Source organism: Terrapene carolina, unplaced genomic scaffold (assembly GCF_002925995.2).
Source record: "Terrapene carolina triunguis isolate 2854851 unplaced genomic scaffold, T_m_triunguis-2.0 Scaffold48, whole genome shotgun sequence".
In the NCBI taxonomy this organism is placed as follows: domain Eukaryota; kingdom Metazoa; phylum Chordata; order Testudines; family Emydidae; genus Terrapene; species Terrapene triunguis.
This window is the reverse complement of record NW_020664399.1, coordinates 1,461,909-1,480,851: the sequence shown is the minus strand read 5'-3', so window position 1 is coordinate 1,480,851 and position 18,943 is coordinate 1,461,909. Positions and strand designations below refer to the sequence as shown.

Genomic DNA, 18,943 nt, shown 5'->3' with positions numbered 1-18,943 from the left:
TATAGAGATGGTGAGGTATTTGTGAGTGGGTGTGTATGTGTGGAAAGGTGATGTATGCAGAATGGCTTTATGTTGTGGTCTGGCCTACCCTCAAAAGTTTTATTACTGTAACTATGTTGATTGGGGGATGGGTTTTTTGCCAATGTAGTTATATTAATAAAATCCTAGTGGGGTTGCAATTAGTTCTGGTATCACATATTTTGTTTCCCAAACCATAATAAGCTATATCGGTATAAGCACTGTTATACAGGTATAACTGCACCCACACTATGGAAGTTATGGTGCTTTAACTGTGCTTGTATAGTTAAAGCAGCAACAGTTTCCATGGTAAATTCAGTTTCCTCAGCTGTACCAGCTCTGGTGGTTTTGAGTTTGCCATTATTTGCTCATAGCAACCTCAAATGTTTAGGAGGTTTTTTGTAAGTTTGAATATGTATTAAATTCTGGTGTTAGCATTGCTTTTGTTGGGATAAACTACTCGGGGCCTAATTCTCATTTACAGTAAGGCCTGTTTACACCGTTCACCCACTTTAAAGCTGTTTTACATTGCCACAACGGTGTGAGGTGGCCTTAGGGTATATGAAAATGAGGTCTTCAGTCTCATGACTCATAACAGAATAGGGTGACCAGACAGCAAATGTGAAAAATCAGGATGGGGGTGAGGGGTAATAGGAGCCTATATAAGAAAAAGACCCAAAAATCAGGACTGTTCCTATAAAATCGGGACATCTGGTCACCCTATAACAGAAAGACAGCGATATTGTCACTTCACTGATTGGTTAACACCTTCCCATCATCAGTGTTGATTCAGTCTCTTGATTTCATTATAAATAAAGATTACTTATTTCTTAGTTTCTTCGAGATAGACATACTCAGGGGATTAAATTTTTTGGATTGGTGTTTTTTGTTGTTTATTTTTAATGTAACCTTTTAAGCTAATCCTCTCTCTTTTCTGCCAGGCGGTTTAATGAACACATGGAAGCGACGCTGGTGTGTCTTGAAAGACGAGACCTTTCTATGGTTCCGTTCCAAGCAGGAAGCTCTCAAACAGGGCTGGCTGCACAAAAAGGGGGGTGGATCATCTACGCTTTCCAGAAGGAACTGGAAGAAACGCTGGTTTGTCCTCAGACAATCCAGGCTCATGTACTTTGAAAATGACAGTGAAGAAAAGCTGAAGGGCACCATTCAAATCCGAACAGCCAGGTAGGTTTAGATGTGCATTTTGGTTGGACAGAGCTTTACATAAACACCTGTCAGGACTCAACCCTGAAAGGTGCTGAGTGCCCTCAACTTCCATGCATTCGTACATGTTTGTGTGTGTGTGAGAAAGTACTCAGCACTGGCCTAACTTGACTCCAGTTGAAGTCAGCTGAGGTCTTACCGCAGTCAGACCAACACTGAGCATGTTTGAAAAGCCCAGCCCTACTTATTTAGTAGTCACTCAGGACAGTTTGAGACATGCTGTCAAGTCTTCAACCACAGGGAGACCGGGAATGAAGAAGGTGAAAGAAGTATTGTCTAGCCTTTAGTCTTAGTAATTTTTAATCTACCATGAGTCACAGTCAGATGTCTTCTCAGGGAGGCCTGTTACCACACATACATTTTCCTTTACCTTTAATATAAATGCACTAATTTCCTGGCCAAATCAGTTTTCTAAAATTATATGGTGGTTAAAAGAGGGCTTTATAATGGAAGCTGGTTACAACCTTAACTGTGGAGAGGCTACCATCTCCCCGCACTATACCATATTCTTATAATTAATCAAAATGCTTTCAGTCACTAGAAAGTACATTTTCACAACACTGTTTGGGGCTTTAACCAGCATTGCCTTTAATTGGAATCAAGTCACTAAAACTCCCACACAGCACTTTAACAACGTAGGAGTGGGCGTATATACTGTTATCAGGTACAGATAGTTCCACGTGTTTCACAATTCCAAGCCTCTGAAGGCATGTTTGAAAAAAAGATTTTCTATGTGAAAATGTCTTTGCTTTCTCTTCTAAAAGTTCAGTACATCTTATAGGTTTGGGGGTAGGGAGGTTCCTAAGTGGGTATGAAGTTGAAAGACTGATAGTGCTGGCTAGTCTCAGTTCTGTGTGGAAGTGTGTGTAATTTTCCCCACATGGCTTTGCTAATGTATGTTAGGATTGGTTACAACACCTTGTTCCTGTTCTCTGCCTATCATTTGTATTTTATTACTACTAACTTATTTTTAACCTAAATCAAAGCTCCGTCAAGTTTTCTTTGTGGAAGTGGCTGCTCTCTATCTGCTCTTTGGGCTTGATCCAGTGCCTACTGAAGTCAATGGGATTCCCATTGACTTCAGTGGGCTTTGGATCAGGCCCTTTGAGCATGTACAGATCTGTCACAATAGTAGTAATGAGCAGCTACTGACATAGTAAATCCATGAATATAGATCCTGGATTCTTACAACTAGCCTTTTGTTACTCTTGAATTCGATATTCACATACACCATATCGGTTATGACTAAGGCTCCGTGTTTGTCACAGAGGTCTTTCTGTGACTTCTGCAGTGGTTGGTGCTCCTAGCCCGGGGGCCACCTGAGCAGCTTGGGCAGCCCGTGGGCGAGGCCCTCTTGCCCACCAACAGCAAGAATTTGGGTGTGGGAGCCTGAGCTGGGGGATGGGGTGCAGGGTGGTGCTTACCTGGGGAGGGCGGAGGCAGCACGTGGAGCTAGAAGCTGGGGTTGCCGCTTCCCAGGAGCTAGGTAGGAAGTCTGCCCCCGACCTCACCGAGCACCCCCCCTCCCCCGGGCCACAATGCAACTCCCCCCCAAGCACCCACGGCGCGCCCCTCTCCAGCTGCGACCCCCTCTCCAGCACCCACGGTACCCCCCCAGGCCGTGACACACACACACACCCCACGGCGCCCTCAGGGCCACCCTCCCGAGCCACCGCCCCCCCACCCCCCAAGTTTTAGTCAGGGGTATATAGTAAAAGTCATGGACAGGTCACGGGCCGTGAATTTTTGTTTACTGCCTGTGACCTGTCCATGACTTTTACTAAAAATACCAGTGACTAAAATGTAGCCTTAGTTATGATAGTGCTTACTATGATGTCTACCAAAATCCAGATTTCTTGTTGCTACATTATATCAGAATATTGTTTCACTAATGGTCATCTTAAAAAGCTTTTTGATGAATTCATCCATTATCCACTCTCTTTTAAAGATGAACCTCAAAGAAGATGTTTAAAGCTAAACTGAACTCTTCAGATTTTTCTAATCAATAACTGAACATTTATAAACATAGAATAACAAAAAGGAGCTTGTATCTGAAAAGGTCTACGTGCAACAAAAAATAAAGTGTAGTTTCTAGGCAGTGGAATTAGAATTTAAGGGGTTTATTTAATCAGTGAGCAGATTCCTAAAGCATCCGAGCTTTAGTCAAAGAGAATGAAATCTGCTACTTCACTTATATTATTTAAAAGGCAAATACTAGGGTAACATCATAGTAAGGAGGAGGAAAGTAAAATTCAGGAAAAGGACAAAATATGGAATCATTTTTTTCTCTTACATTTAAAATTGCTTTTTAATTTTTTTTATCTGTACATGGATAACAAGGGTAGATCAGAAATGTCATGTGTTGTGATAGGAAAGAGATTTATGAGAAGAGTGTTGGTTAATTAACAAGGGGAAAAATAAGCTTAAGATAGAAACTAGGCAGGGGGGACAAAAAGCCAAAAATTACCATTTAAGCCTTGGGAAATGCTTAGCAGTACATGGAAATAACCAAAGTTTGTGTATTGCTTTAAACACACAGGGCAAGATTTTGAAAAATGACTTGTGGTATTTTGGGGGCCTTGATATTTCCATGTCTGACTTGAGACACCTCAAAAGGGTTGGTTTTCAGAGGGTGGGTGCTCAGCACTTCCTGGAAACCGGGCCCCTTTAATATGACTTAAACTGGGCACCCAAAAACTGACAGACAAAATGCCGTTACGTTTGAAAATCTTGGCCTGCATTTCTGTCATCTTCAGCAACCCCTTGAATATTTTAAGGAGTCAGAGTAAGACCTTATGTTCCTTTCCTCAACACTGGTTCTTGTTTTAGAGATGACTCTCTTCCCCCTCTTGTTGCTCTTAGTAAGGTTTTTCTTTGTTGTTGTAAGTATTTATTTTTTAAATGACAAGTGGGAAAAAAAGGCCACTTTAAAAAGTAAATATTCATAGTGCTTTAAACTTGGGTAACTTGGACAGTGGCTACAATGGCCATGACAAATGTTGTTTTGGTGAATTGATAATGTTTAAGTAACAGGAGTCTGCATTACACATCTCAAGTGAATCAGGGTAAAACAAGTAAATATTATTCTGAAATATTAGAGTGTCTAAGCCGCTCACTAGAAGGGCATATTCACTAGCTTTAATTCTGGCATTTGCATCCATTTCAGAGAGATTGTTGATAATACCGGTAAAGAAAATGGGATTGATATAGTAATGGCCGACAGGATCTACCACTTGATTGCTGACTCTCCTGAGGATGCTAGGTAAGAGAATCATTAAGCTCTTCTTCTCCATATCATTATAACTCTTGCAACAGCAGCAATGTATTGACTGTATTTTACATGCGATCTCTGAAGGTATTGGCCAGCAGTATTAAACACACTGCATTTAATCCCCTTTGAAAGATCTTGTGAGGCAGTTGGAGATTGCAGCCACCAGAGGCTGCCAATGGCAGCGTGGTACAGAAAAGAGCCAGATCAACAGTGCTGCGATAACCAGGATACAGCCATGCCTGCTCCCTGTGACACCTTTAATATTCTCTTGCCTGTACAGGGTCATTTCCTTTGGCCACTTCTCTCACTGCTTTTTGTGCTTCTCAGGCCCTTCTTCACCTGCTTAAAAAACTGATGCAATCCATATGATCCACTGTAGGCTGTCTGAAATAAGGCCCTGGTCTGGCAGGCTCCTACACTGTTCTGTTTGCAGGATTAGAGCCTAAAATCTTTTCATATTTGAGATTTCACATGGTCTCTGTAGTTCAGAGGAGTGCACTCACATTCACAAATGAGAAGACTGTGGTATTTAGAGCAAAGCACATGATCTCCATCTGCTCAGCTGTTAAAGGTCTTAGAATCTGATACGGATCCTTGGCAGCAGCAAGGAAAAATTGCTAACCATAGTCTTAAGGGCTAGGAGCAAGCTAATGCTGCTAGCTCTATTATATTCCAAATCCAAAAATCTGAATTAAAAAAACTACCTGCAATTTCTGAGTGACAATAACATACTTGCCTATTACATTATTTACAAAAACACAAGCATACAAATGTAAGAAAATAAATAATTAAGGTTATTTTTAAATCTTACACTGCCCACTGAGCTGGACTCCCAGGACGAGAAGTGAGGATATGTGGGTATTTTTATTCTGTGGCCTCATCCAAGTTACTTAATGCTAGATCCACAAGGGACTTAGGTACCTAAGTCCAATATTTAGACTCCACTGAGATCCCGATAACCCCACTCAGCTGCCACCTAACCATGTAGATGCCTAAGTTTGTATCAGTAAAGTTCCCTAGGTGCCTAAGTTTCTACCAGGAGATGTGCAATATCACCTAATTTCTGATCCCGCTGAGCTGTGCAGCATCCTAGGTCATGCCTAAGCCAGGCCTGGTGGGATTCACAAGCTAGGCATTTCATAGAATCATAGAATATCAGGGTTGGAAGGGACCTCAGGAGGTCATCTAGTCCAACCCCCCGCTCAAAGCAGGACCAATTCCCAACTAAATCATCCCAGCCAGGCCTTTGTCAAGCCTGACCTTATCTCCATTTATCTTGCCTGTGGGGTGACCACACCTACTGGATTGGGCCTCACATAAAAAACAACTGGGAGTGACCAGATTGGGAGTTTTTCAGATGGGGTGTGTGTGTGTGTCCATCCCAGAATGCTTAATAGCCCAATGGTTAGGTCTCCCACGCTCCACATGAGTGTCTTCAAATCCCCACTCTGCCTGAGTTGGAGCAGGGACTTGAGCGTCGATAGTTGGTGGTGTGGCTCCTTCAATCTCTCCTGTTGAACCTGTTCCATTTTGTATAAATAATTGTTCACTGGACCAGAGAGAGAGACAGACTAGCCTGCTGGTCAGTGCACTCCCCTGCGTACAGGAGACCCAAAGTCAAGTACCTGCTCTTTATCAGGCAGAGCAAGGATTTGAAATCAGATGTCTCACCTCCCAGTGAATGCCCTAACCACTACGCTGTGTAAGTGAGGGAGGGGCACTCTCGCTCATAGCACATGTGAAAAGGCTGACCTGGCTCAGCCATCTAACTCCAGAGTGGGTTCAGGGCTGTGAATCCTAAGTAGAGATCGATACCTCCAACCTGGAGCTAGGTGCCTAACTATGTTTGAGGGGCGGGTCTTAGGTCCCCCGTCCCCTTCCTACTGGCTAGCTTAGGCAGCTCCCCACTCAGCATGCTGGCTTTTGTGGATCCTATTCTTAGCTGCTTTTCTCTTCCCTGGCCAAGCACATCCCTCGGCCCGCGCTGCTTCCCGCTGCCCCCATTGGCCCGGGATGGCGAACCATGGCGAGTGGGGGCCGCGATCGGCCGAACCTGCCGCGTCAGCAGGTAAATAAACTGGACCGGCCCGCCAGGGTGCTTACCCTGGCGAGCCGCGTGCCTAACGTTGCCGACCCCTGGTTTAGGGAGCCTGGGCACCTAACTCATGGCTGAAGGTTCCATTGGGCAGCAGGGCACCTAAAAGTCAGGTCTTTCAACACAGCCTAAGCCCCCTTTGTGGATTTAGTCCTTAACATTTCTATTACTCTGTTTTCTCATTTGTAAAATGGGAATAATACTTCCCTCCATCACAGGGGTATTGAATATAAATTAATTAATGTTCGTAAAGGGCCTTGAGATCTTCAGATTGCAGTTCTTCTTATTCATACTTTAAAGGGAAACTTTTCATAGGCTATAACAGCACAGTTAATTCAGTGATCTCTTTTGAAATTAAAATGAGCTGCTAAGTCTTCCTTAAAATTATAGTCTGAATCCATTTGTAAGTGTTCCATTATTAACTTGAGAGATTTGTCAAAGTTACAGTAACATATAAGTATAAAGATCCAGTTAGTTAGTTTTGTCTGTTTGAACTACTCTGTCTCTGGCAAACTGCTCTACTGAGGAGCCAATAAGAAATTACCAGAGTTTAGGGGCTTTCATGTTCTCAGTCACATATCTCTACCTTTTTCCAAAACATAGGAGGAGACAATGACTTCAGTTTCAGTGTTCGTTTAGTATACACACCACACACATTACAGGTTAATTCACCTGCTGGCATTTTCCTTGTTTCTGTTTCCACAATCCACAATTGTTCAAAGATACCTTGGTTCCAGTAGGAGATGTATAAAGATTTTCAGAGGTGCTGAAGTGAAGGGAGTTCTGAATGTTCAGCACTGTTGAAAAGCAGGTCAAAAATTGATTTAGAAGTATCTGTTAGTTAATTCTGATTACATTGAATGAAGTACATTGAATGAAATGGTCTGAGGTCTGTGTTGTTCCCTATGCAGGTTAATCTCACACATGGGATGGAAATGCCACACATTTTGTACTTATTGTTTTCTTTGCATTGTTCTGGTGTGGGGAGAAGGGGCACAGGCATGCAAACAAACAGTTTGGGGGTTAGCTGATCCTCTGAGACCCAATCATTAACTTGGGAACTGTAGAGCTGAGCTGCCATCTTCCTTTCACCCAGGTGCAGGGTTTTCATTCATTTTGAAATAAGTAATTTCTAAAAAATATTTTAGGAAAATATGTACACTACTTGTACTTGAAGTTAAACTTCGATCACTCTTTTTAAAAATACTACTATGTGCCCACATTAGCTGTTGTATAATAAAAGGTTAGTAGGTGGCTTATACTATGAGGTCTGGCTTCTTTGATATGATTTAATTAATACATTGGATTTTAAGTAAAATACCTGTGGGTCAGAATCTGGAAAGGAAAGGAAAGGAATCACTGTTTATAATCTATGGGAATATTTTGGGTTTAGGATCCTTTAAGAGCTGAACCTTTCCTTCCCTCTTCAGAGGGGCCCTCCTCGTGTCAATACTCCCTCCAGCAAGGGAGGGCTGGAGGTGATGCTCTCTGGAATCTGTGTCATTCTGAGCATTGACCAGGGAGCTGTTTGAGAGCTAATAGACACTGGATTAAAACTGGGCCAGACTTCCATAATGAAACTGTTTTGCCTGCTTTCAGATTTTGTCACAAACTAAATTTCAGGCCAAGTTCAGGAAAAGGCTTGCGCAACTTTTGATTCACATGAGTTTTGAGTAAACCTGGGCTGATTTATGACCGTGAGTAGAAACCATGTGAGACACATCCTAGGTTTGAACGGTTTCACCTGAAACTTGGCAGCTCTCCTTCAAGAATTGCCCTGTGCCAATCTCCGTTGCTAGGGCACCTGCACCCTCAGGATGCAGGTACAGAGCCAGTTGGAAAACAGTGTCCAATGTGGATCTAGATTTTTCATGCAGAGGTATATAAAGGACCATAACCCTATTCTCAGCTTCTTTTCTACTGCCATAGGGTCTGGATCAGATCCAGCACTCTCATTCACTCCCCATTTCCTAAATACTGAAGATTTTATAGCTGCTACTAATTAAAACGTTACATTTGTGGAAGAAGTTAGGCAGGGTACTAAACCCCTGGCTGTTGTGATGCTGTTTTAACCACTTAGTCTCTCTAGAACTGTTACCAGAAGTCCAGTTTCCAGATGTGTATGGTTGTGGAAACCTGGCATTTCCTAAACACCACAGTTTTCAATTACGTATGTGTGGGCAGAGGATCCATGAATGTAGGCAGTTGTTTCAAAGAGGCCTCTAAACTTAAACCCACAATTTTGCATAGAAAATGTTCATGTATACACAACTTCTGCAATTGCAAAAAGTGTGAAGATGCAGTTTTAGAGGCTGGGATGAGGCCCTTTGAAACTTGGCCCTAGGGTAAGTATCTTTAGAATGGCAAGTTAATATCTCAAAGAATGACATTCAGGAAACCTGCAGAACTGGCCAAGTTCGGTGCTCATATTTCAGTGGGATTGCACAAGGTAATCGGGTTCTAACTGTACAGGGACCAGAAGTAGATGAAATATATCCCAAAGGCAGACCACGTGGCTGAAGTTCAGCTCTTCTGTAATTGCTACTCAGGATTACAGTTTGGAATAGCAACTCCTGCTCCACCACCTGCCAGCTATTTGGGGATACCTGACCACTGGATTGGAATAAATTGACACTGGCCCATCTTCAGTGCTTCCTTCCAAAGCAGCCTAGCGCAGACTGATTTTTGCCTTGCTGCTGACTACAGACAAAAGTAATGTGTGGGGAGTTCTTTTTGCCCTCCCCCTTCCCATGCCACATGCACAGAGGACTTAAATACGAGATTATATAAACACTCACTTTTTCAGATGTATAGTAATAAGAAATGTCCAATCACAACATTACTACATCAGGATTTAGGGAATCATTTGAGGTGTGAACGTCCAGTGTTTTAAAACAAACAAACAAAATGTGCAGATGACTAATGTATCTATTCCAGCTGAACTGTTTGCTGTATGTTTGGGTACATCCAGGTCACAGAAGGGCTTCAGTGGGATGACAGTCAATTCTTGAGAGATACCTTGTGTTAATAAAGAGTATTTACCTTAAAATGGAATGGTGTAAAGGGAGTTGGTATTGGAGATCTAGGAAAAAAACTTTGGGGCAGAGGGGGTATTCAAGGATATTCTGGTTATCAGGGCCGACCCTACCCATATGCAAAGTACGCAGCTGCGTAGGGCACCAGGAAATTTGGGGCACCAAATTTCCTGGTGCCCTGTGCAGCTGCATGCTGCTCCAGCCCCAGTCCCGCCTCTTCCCACCCCTGCTCCGCCCCAGAGGACTGCAGCATGGCCGGGCATGCACTCACCGGCAGCGGGAAGTGCAGCGACCCGGTCCCAGCCACACCGCCAGTGAGTGCTGGGGGGCAGTTCCCCCCTGTCCCCCAAGCCAGTCCCCCCCTCCTTCCCCCCCCCGCCCCCACGGAGGGGGCTGCGTCGGGCCCCTGAATAGCTAGGGACGGCCCTGCTGGTTATTTCTTCTGGGATTCTGTCATTATTTGAACTGACTGCACAGAGGCTTGCTGTTTTTTTGAGTGCTGAGAACAGAGATCCTTTCTGAGGCAGTTCAGGAAACCTGTAGAACCTGTTGCTTTTCTACAGGCCACAAATGTGATAGAGGTTTCTTGGGTGTGAGCCTTTTGTCATGTTGGTGTTTGGCTTTCTCTCTTGCAGCCAGTGGTTCAGCGTGCTGAGTCAGGTCAATGCTTCCACAGAACAGGAGATCCAGGAGATGCATGATGAGCAAGCAAACCCACAGAATGCTGTGGTGAGTCAAAATTTAAAGGCATAGAAGCCTATATTTTTAGAAAACAAAGGGCCTGATTGTGACAGGGGTTGAACACCTCTGAAAATCAGACACAAATTTCCTTGTGTATGTTATAAACATATTTGTGGTAGTGGCTAGAGGGCCCCATTGTGCTAGGCACTTTGCGCACACACACACATAATGAGAAGATAGCCCCTGCCCCAGGAAGTTAAAGCCAATATCTAGAGGTTAACATTTCTTTTATTAATCTAAATTTCCTTTTTACTACTTATAGTCTCTTGATTTTGCATTTCACTGCCCTTGAGAAAAGAAAATATATTACACCTCTACCCCAATATAACGCGACCCGATATAACACAAATTCGGATATAATGCGGTAAAGCAGTGCTCCGGGGGGGCAGGGCTGCGCACTCCGGTGGATCAAAGCAAGTTCGATATAACGCGGTTTCACCTATAACACGGTAAGATTTTTTGGCTTCCGAGGCCAGCATTATATCGAGGTAGAGGTGTAGTTGGTTTCACTTTTTTTCTAGTCAGTTTCCCTATGAAATTTTCATGCTGCAACACAGTAGTGCAGTACTTCAGGTTAAAGTACTAGAAAGGCATGCTTGTTTGATTAAATTAAAAAATACAACTATCTGTTAATTTAAAAAATAATATTGGAACATTTCCGTTGGTTATTTTTACAGAACATATAACTGGGGGGCAGATTTAACCCATTCAGTTTAGAGAGTGCTAACAAGGAAACAAAGGAAAATAAAAATCTAGATTTCTGTTTGATGTTGGCTTCCCAAGGTTCTATGCTGTGTGGTGGTAAGTTCACTAGGGTATTGTAAATTAGGTCAAAATTGCAACTGAGTTGTGAAACTCAGGAAAATAGAAGTTGTTTTTGAACTTGCTTTGCAGTGAATGTAACTAAAGCTGATCTGTTTATCTGAAACCCCTGTTCCCTTTCCCCTAAATTTTAGTGGTTAGAAGAAATTGGCACCTAGATCTATATAGTTTTGCATAACCAAAGTATGCAAAGTAATTCCCAGTTTTGCTTATACCTAAAAGTAATGTACTGAATAATATATTTTAGTGATATTGAAATGTCTGCCTCTTTTTTTGGTTGGGTTTTTGTTGCACAGGGCACACTGGATGTTGGACTGATTGATTCTGTGTGTGCTTCTTACAACCCAGATAGGTAAGTTCCACTGCCATTTTTGGCTGGGGTGGATGTTTCCTCTTTTAAAATTTGACATTTTTTACACTGATCTCCATATTTTGCACATGAAACTATTTCACTGCCTTTCCTTTTTGATAGTGCTAAAATTGAGATTTTCCAACATAATGTACGAAGTGGGTGGGGAAGGATCTGCATCAGTTCTAGTGTGGGTTTTGCTGACTTGCCTGGCACAGTCTCTCTTGTTTGGGTCAGCATGTGCATCAATCAACAGGGTGAAAGCCTCGTAGCTATTTTTTGCTGCTCTTCTCTGAATTGTCTCCAAATAATTTTGCCATTAAAATGTCCAGAACTGAGTGCAATATTCCTAATGTCTTCTCACTAGAACTGCAAAGTGAAAGTCTGTTATCTTCCTGCTTGATGCTGATGATCTGCTTATGCATCCCAAAATGGCATGGGCCCTGATAAAGGCTTTCTGATATAATTCTTGCGAGCTGTATCTTGGGTAGAAAAAGGGTCTAAAGAGTTCAAAGTACATGGCTTGTGGAGACAGAAGAGCACAACAGTAGAATCTAATCCATGTAGAGCCACCAAGACAGTCCACTCGTGTGATCTTAGGCAAGCAGGTCAATTTGCTGGTGCCTCAGTGAATCCTGGGGTAGGATTGGATGAAAGCCAAAATCTCATTAAAAAAGAGACTCTGCTGCCTTAATTGCACTGTATTAAAAATAAAGGGATCTGTGTTCACATGCTGCTTCATTATAAATCTTCGTAAATTATAGTTGGTTTTAGCTAACGTAGCTACTGAAGCAAACACTTTAAATGGAGATGACCATGAACTACAAAGTTTGGATCCAGAGCCAAACTTCAAGGTGTTTTTTGTTGTCGTTGTTGGAGTGGGGAAGGATCTTATGTTGGGCTGATATAAAGATGGGGCAAAGTCTGGATATAAGTTTCCCCAAAGTTCAGGGCTGCATAGACCCAGCATTTGGTACAAACCCACCTCTTATTTTAAACAGTCTTTTTTAAAAGCTTAACATTTTATAGGGCTAGAGTTCTTGAAATAAATGGTGCAGAAGTGAGGAACACTTGCCTGAATATAAAATACAAACAAGAGGGAAGTGTTTATGCTTATGGCAAGTGAGGTAAGTCAGTCATTTAGTTGTGGTGCAAACAGTAGTTATATTTACTGTATGGGTTTTTCCACCTTCGTTTTTTTTCCATAGACCCAATTCATTTGTGATCATCACTGCTAATCGTGTTCTCCACTGTAATGCTGACACCCCTGAGGAGATGCACCACTGGATAACACTGCTGCAGAGATCAAAGGGAGATACCAGAGTGGAGGGGCAAGAATTCATAGTCAGGGGTAAGAATTAATGGGAAAGCAAACCAGAGGAGTTGAATTGTATAGATAAGTGGTTCCCAAACTGTGGTCTGTGGAGCACTTGCTGGTGGTCTGCAGAGAGCTCGCTGGTCACATGCTGCTGGCTTTGTTTCCTGCTGATAACTCAAGGGATATTACTAAAAACACATTCAGACTTTCTTAATATCACTCTTCCCTGTAAACAATTGCTTTAGCTTCCACAAGGATGTTTTGTGATTGTGAATGGATGGGGAAGGGTGTCCACGAGTCAGTCTTTTTAATAAAATGTGGTTCATGCAATTAAAGTTTGAGAAGCCCCAGTATAGATAATATGTAGTATTTAAACCTCACCTTTTCTTGGGAGTTAATTTGACACTGTTAACTTAAACAAAAGTTATTTAAAAAGAGGACTTGGCAATACTTAGTGATACTTTTATAAATTGTATTAATCATTTTTTAAAAAAGTCTAAGCTGCCAAAAGTTAACCACAGCTTTGCCTAATTCCATGAAAAGCTTTAATTCATGGGGTGTCTATTTAACAGGATGGTTACACAAAGAAGTAAAAAACAGCCCGAAGATGTCTTCACTAAAGCTGAAGAAGCGCTGGTTTGTCTTAACGCACAATTCTTTGGACTACTACAAGAGCTCAGAGAAGAATGCCCTGAAATTGGGTACCCTAGTCCTGAATAGCCTCTGCTCGGTGGTACCGCCTGATGAGAAAATCTTCAAAGAGACAGGTAATTTGTTCATGAGCATTAGGTTTTTGTGTGCACTGAGCTGCACTCCAGCCTACCTGGAAACGCAACAAGCACAATAGGAAAATATTTTACATCCACTATTTGGATTACAGGAATACATATGGGTAAACAGAAGGTCAGTGGAACTTCACAAAATATTTTGTCAGTAGAGACATCTGAACTCATTGGGACAAACTGCAGAGGTGATGTGTAAGGTGGAATAATTCATTCTTCCTAACACTCCTAATACTGCTAACTTAGTGTACGGTAGTTTACACATCAAGGATTTGGAAGAAGGCATGAATTAAGGCAGCCCTCACCCTACTTTCTAGCTTCTCAGCATGTAGCTTAGAGCAACTGAGACCCTACCAGTGTTAGTGTCTAAGTAGATCTACAGTAACAAATTTATACCACTTTCCAAGTCACCCCTGAATTTGTCCAAGAACATTTTCTAAACTGGTTTTCAACTCTGATTCAGTCGTTTTCAAATAAGAGGCTCCTTTTTTCATATTTGAACTGTCCAGTGCAATCTTCACTGTGTACCCTTGACCCTACAAAGTGATTTTTGCCACCCAAAGAGTAAATAAGCTTTCTTTAGACTCTCTTGTCTCATGAAAATCCCATTTTGGGATATAAGGAAAATAAAGTTTGAATATATGCTGTTTCTCATTGGGACTGAATCAGCAGTGTATTTTTAAGATGCAAGAAAGCTACACAGATGAGAACACATATTGGTTTTACAGAATGAGTAGCCTGTGTGTTAATGATCCATGTTTACATAAATAATGCAGGCTATTAAAGGATTTCTTCACTAAGACAATGTTATCCCAGGATCCTCTTGTACAGCTAGGATGAGACAAGTCTGTCTTTACAATGTGGCCTATGGTCACCTTCAGCCTTACCAAGCTGATGAGGCCTGTGGAGACTGCACATGTATGGATCAGGATGGAGTGTTCCATGCTGGCACCTGTCGTTTCGGAGGCTGTACCTCCCTAACAGAAACATGGGTGACTGCAGCTTGCTCTATTTTAGGCTACTTAGTTGCAGACTTTGGGTTCCAGAGAAGTTGCCCGTGAGACTCCAGTGGAGCAGTTTAGCTGTGCCTAACATGCAGTTTGTGTCTTAGTAAAACACTGACATCTCTGCTTCCATCAGAATAGGCAAAGCCACAAAACGTTTTGTAATAACTAATTTTTACTATTGTCATAGGCTACTGGAATGTAACTGTGTATGGACGCAAGCACTGCTACCGTCTCTATACAAAATTGCTCAATGAGGCCACCCGCTGGTCAAGTGCCATCCAGAATGTGACTGACACAAAAGCACCGATTGATACACCAACCCAGCAGCTTATTCAAGATATTAAGGTAAAAATAAGCCTCTGAAGGGGGAGACAGTATATACATTTGGAACCTGAGCCCTTTATGCTCCCTCTGTCATGTGACGTGAAAGGAAATAGAAGCCCAATGACCCAATTTCTAAACAATTAGATGCCTGATATAAACAATCTCAGACACACACACACCATCCAGCAGCCAGAGGAATCTCTCCTTTAACTGTTACAAGAGCAAAAGAACATGGGGTATATAGCCTGTGGAGGGGAAAGAGTCAGGGAAAAGCTACTCTGTATGTTTGTTTCCCTTGGAAACCAGTGTAACTTTTGCCCTGATAATTTGTGTAAAGCAGCATTAACTAATGCACTTTGTGATCCCATTGGAGGGGTTACATGCATGGGCTCTCACTATCTCTCCCAATGGATCTCTGTTGGTCTCACTTCAGTGGATAATGTGGTGGATTTTCAGAAAAGATAAAAACTGCAGGATTCTTCAGAAGGTTTCTAAGGTCCAGGGCTGTCTGGCTACTTTTCACCAGAGAGAGATTAATTGAAAACCTGATCTTTTTGATTGGAAAACATGTTTTGACACAATTCCAGTTTGCAAAAATTTTAGAAAGGTTTTGTTTTCATACCAATGTGAAATGAAAATAAATTTTGAAACCTCAAAATTCTTCCAAAAATGGATTTTCCATCCTCTGCACAGCTCTTGTGATTAGTCTGAGCAATAAAAGCGTTAAAGTGTGGCTCATTCTGGGCCTCATCTTGGAAGCTGCTGAGCGCCCATTACTCCCTTTGATGCCAATGGGAATTGGGAATACCAAGCACCTCTCATGAGCATTACTTACAGTCGTGTGTTTTAGAGAAAAGCTGCTTGATCTTGTCTGTCAAACTCTGAAACCATTTGGCCAGACATTCTTTAAGTAGGGAAACTGGCAGGACTATGAAGTGTACTGGATTTAGAAGTCACATATAGCATATTCTGCTTTGGGCATCAAAACAAGAGGAGAATGCCACTTTGCCATGATACAAGTTTTTACATCTTCAATGTGGAGAAGAATGGCTGGCACTTCTCATACCCCTCTGAAATGATGCCTGCCCCCCTGAAGAAAATTTTGCAGGTCAGTTTTTATTGCTGTATCTTTTAGCAACAAGTAATTTTACTAACAGACTTTTTCACACGATACTGCAGTTGAATAATTTTTTGGACCAAGCTGTTCACACGCATCCATCACTGGATTATCATTCACACTGAACCAGGAATTATGCCTTTTTTTTTTTTTTAAACCCGCCAGGAGAACTGCCTGAACTCTGAGGTTGTTGAACAGATTTATAAGAGAAACCCTATTCTCCGTTACACGCATCATCCACTGCACTCCCCATTACTGCCATTGCCATATGGGGACATCAATCTAAACCGTAAGTTTTTCAGACATGTAAACTCGCTCTCTCTTTCCCCCAGGTTACCTACTATACCCTAGGGAGCACAACTTTAGATTCCCATCAGGGGCTCCATAGAAGCCCTGCCTTGTGAAGGCTGCAACAGAGATTAGTTAAATCATTTAATCCCATCAACCACCCTGGACACATCTCCTTCCCCAATTATCACTATGTACTTTACTGGCTGCATTCAGAGCCCCTCTCTTCCTGAGTGGATGAGGGACTGCAGCTGCCTTAAGCCACTACAACCTCCAGTTTAAAACTGTGACATATTTCATCATTTGTGTGGGGAAAACATGGAATCCAATATACATGTATTATTTTTGAAGATATTTAATTTGAAAAGTCATTGATCTAGATAGATAGATGCAAACTTTGATTTCCAAAAAACAGGTATAATAACCATTCCAGCCAAGTCATGTTTTATCTCCAGGTTAGCACCTCATAGACTTTGAACACTGGGACAGAGTCATTGCACGATTGTTATGAATTTTGATTTCCTTAAAAATATAAACTTAAGTTATTTTGAAACTCTTATTGCCTGTCAAAGAGAGAACCCCATCCAGACCAGGACTGTTCTGTGAAGAAAAGGTGGCAATCATGGGGCTAAACATCAGGATATCGAATGGCATTTGTGTCAGATGTTTTTCTCATCTTCTCTAAGACCCAAGTTATACCCTGCTGCTCCATGGATTTCCTGGGACGGGGAAGGGGACCTGTAAGGGGCCCCCACTGAGTCTTGTGCAGTGGTAGAACACAGGAGCTGCAGTCTCTTCACTCTTTTTAGCTGGCTGTGCATGCAGGAAGAGTAAGCTACACCCCTTGACGGGTGTAGAAGTGGGCATGCTCCAGGAAGACCTCTGGCTCCTGAGCAGTGGCGCTGGAACACTTTTAATAGTGGGGGTGCTGAAAGCAGTTTTTGCTTCTTACCTCATCCCTCTCCCCCCCCCTTACCCCTGTCCATGCCCCCCAATTCCCCAGAGCTGGGGCCGGGAGCAGGGCTGTGTCTCTGGGGGGGGACGACCCAGACAGGGGTGAGGGGGCCAAGGCTGGGGCCACAGGTGGGGGCAGTCACGGGGTGCCAGGCACAGGGCCCCAGGTGTGGGGCTGGGAGCAGGGTGCCACGCACGGGGCCGGGAGCAGGGCCCTGGGCGCAGAGCCCCAGGCTCGAGGCCAGTGGCCGGGGAGTGGGGCCGGCTGCCGAAACTTGCGCCCCGGGCCGGGGAGTGGAGTTCCGGGCGCAGGGCCGGCAGCTGAGGCCCCGCATAAAACCTGGGGGTGCTGCTCCTGAGGTAAGATTCCTGCCAGAGTTGTCCCTAAGATGATGCAGCTTCACATAGCTCCTAATCTGAGCTATTTTAAATTTCATTTGAACCCCAAGTTATTTTCTATAATGACAACACAGTAAAGAAAAGTCAGTCACTCACCACTCATAAAATAGACTGCTACCTGTCTTGCCAGAGGGATTAAGCCTAACTGTGACTCAAACATAAGGATTACTCATCAATGCAGCATTCCTCAAATCCAAATTGTATACAGTGCTTTTGGCTGTACTGAGTAAGGCCCTAGTCAACATTAGGTAATACAAAGAGTGATTAATTCATTTTCTTGCATTAAAAAGCAGCAAGGCAATTAGCTAGTTTGACTATTAGAGTTTAAGCAATATGCTAATATTATAGAAAAAGCAATTCCATGTATATAGAAAATGAGCAAATGCAAGAATTCATTAACTAACTTGTGATTTCCACTTAGTTTTCCTTATGTTGTTGAAAGAGCAATAGACATTTCAGCAGTACAGATTCTAAGCTGGTCAGAAATTTTCTGACAATGTTTTTATGTTGGAAAATGATGATTCATTTGAGGGGGGGGAACAATTTTGATAAGGTGACTTCAATATTTTTTATTTCAAAATTTTATATTATGCATTATAAAATAAAATGTTAAAAAGTCAAAATCAAAACAAAATGCTTCAATTGACCCGAAACTATTTTTTTTGAAAATTTCCTTTCATGGGAAATTCTGAAATTTTTGTTTTTGTTCAGCTTCAGAATAAAAACAAACTTTAACATGGAATTTTTATTTTATGAGAAATTCTGTTAGTTTCCACACATTTCTAATGGATTCATAGACTTCAAAGTGAGAAGGGACCACTATGATCATCTGAATAACACAGACCATAGAATTACACCCAGTAATTCCTGCTTCGAGCCCATACTTTTTGGTTGAGCTAGAGCAGGGGTTCTCAACCTCTTTTTCTCTGAGGCCCCCCTTGACGTGCTATAAAAACTCCAGGGCTCAGCCCGGTGGTAGAGGGGAGAGTGGCTCAGGGCAGGGGCCTTGGGCATAGACATAGTTTGACTTCTATGGCGGGGAGGGGGACAGGGCCCAGCGGTCCAGAGAAGGAGTGCCACCTCCACCCACTGACTCACCTCAACAGGCCATCCGCCTGTCTGGGTTGGGGAAAGGAGGGGGCGCAACCAAAAATTATAATTCAAAGGTGAGGGGCTTAGCTCAGAAAGTTTGAAAACAG

The 18,943-nt window shown here is 42.6% G+C and overlaps 1 protein-coding gene across 1 annotated transcript in view; it reads left to right on the top strand.

The window, feature by feature from the left end:
* MYO10 (myosin X) overlaps positions 1 to 18,943 on the top strand; it is a 233,817-nt gene that overhangs the window by 201,941 nt on the left and 12,933 nt on the right. The window contains exons 27-34 of the mRNA XM_024209996.1: positions 960 to 1,203; positions 4,409 to 4,504; positions 10,279 to 10,372; positions 11,503 to 11,558; positions 12,764 to 12,906; positions 13,446 to 13,640; positions 14,850 to 15,007; positions 16,269 to 16,392. Coding sequence (XP_024065764.1) covers positions 960 to 1,203; positions 4,409 to 4,504; positions 10,279 to 10,372; positions 11,503 to 11,558; positions 12,764 to 12,906; positions 13,446 to 13,640; positions 14,850 to 15,007; positions 16,269 to 16,392 — 1,110 coding nt within the window. The remainder of the gene's footprint in view (positions 1 to 959; positions 1,204 to 4,408; positions 4,505 to 10,278; positions 10,373 to 11,502; positions 11,559 to 12,763; positions 12,907 to 13,445; positions 13,641 to 14,849; positions 15,008 to 16,268; positions 16,393 to 18,943) is intronic.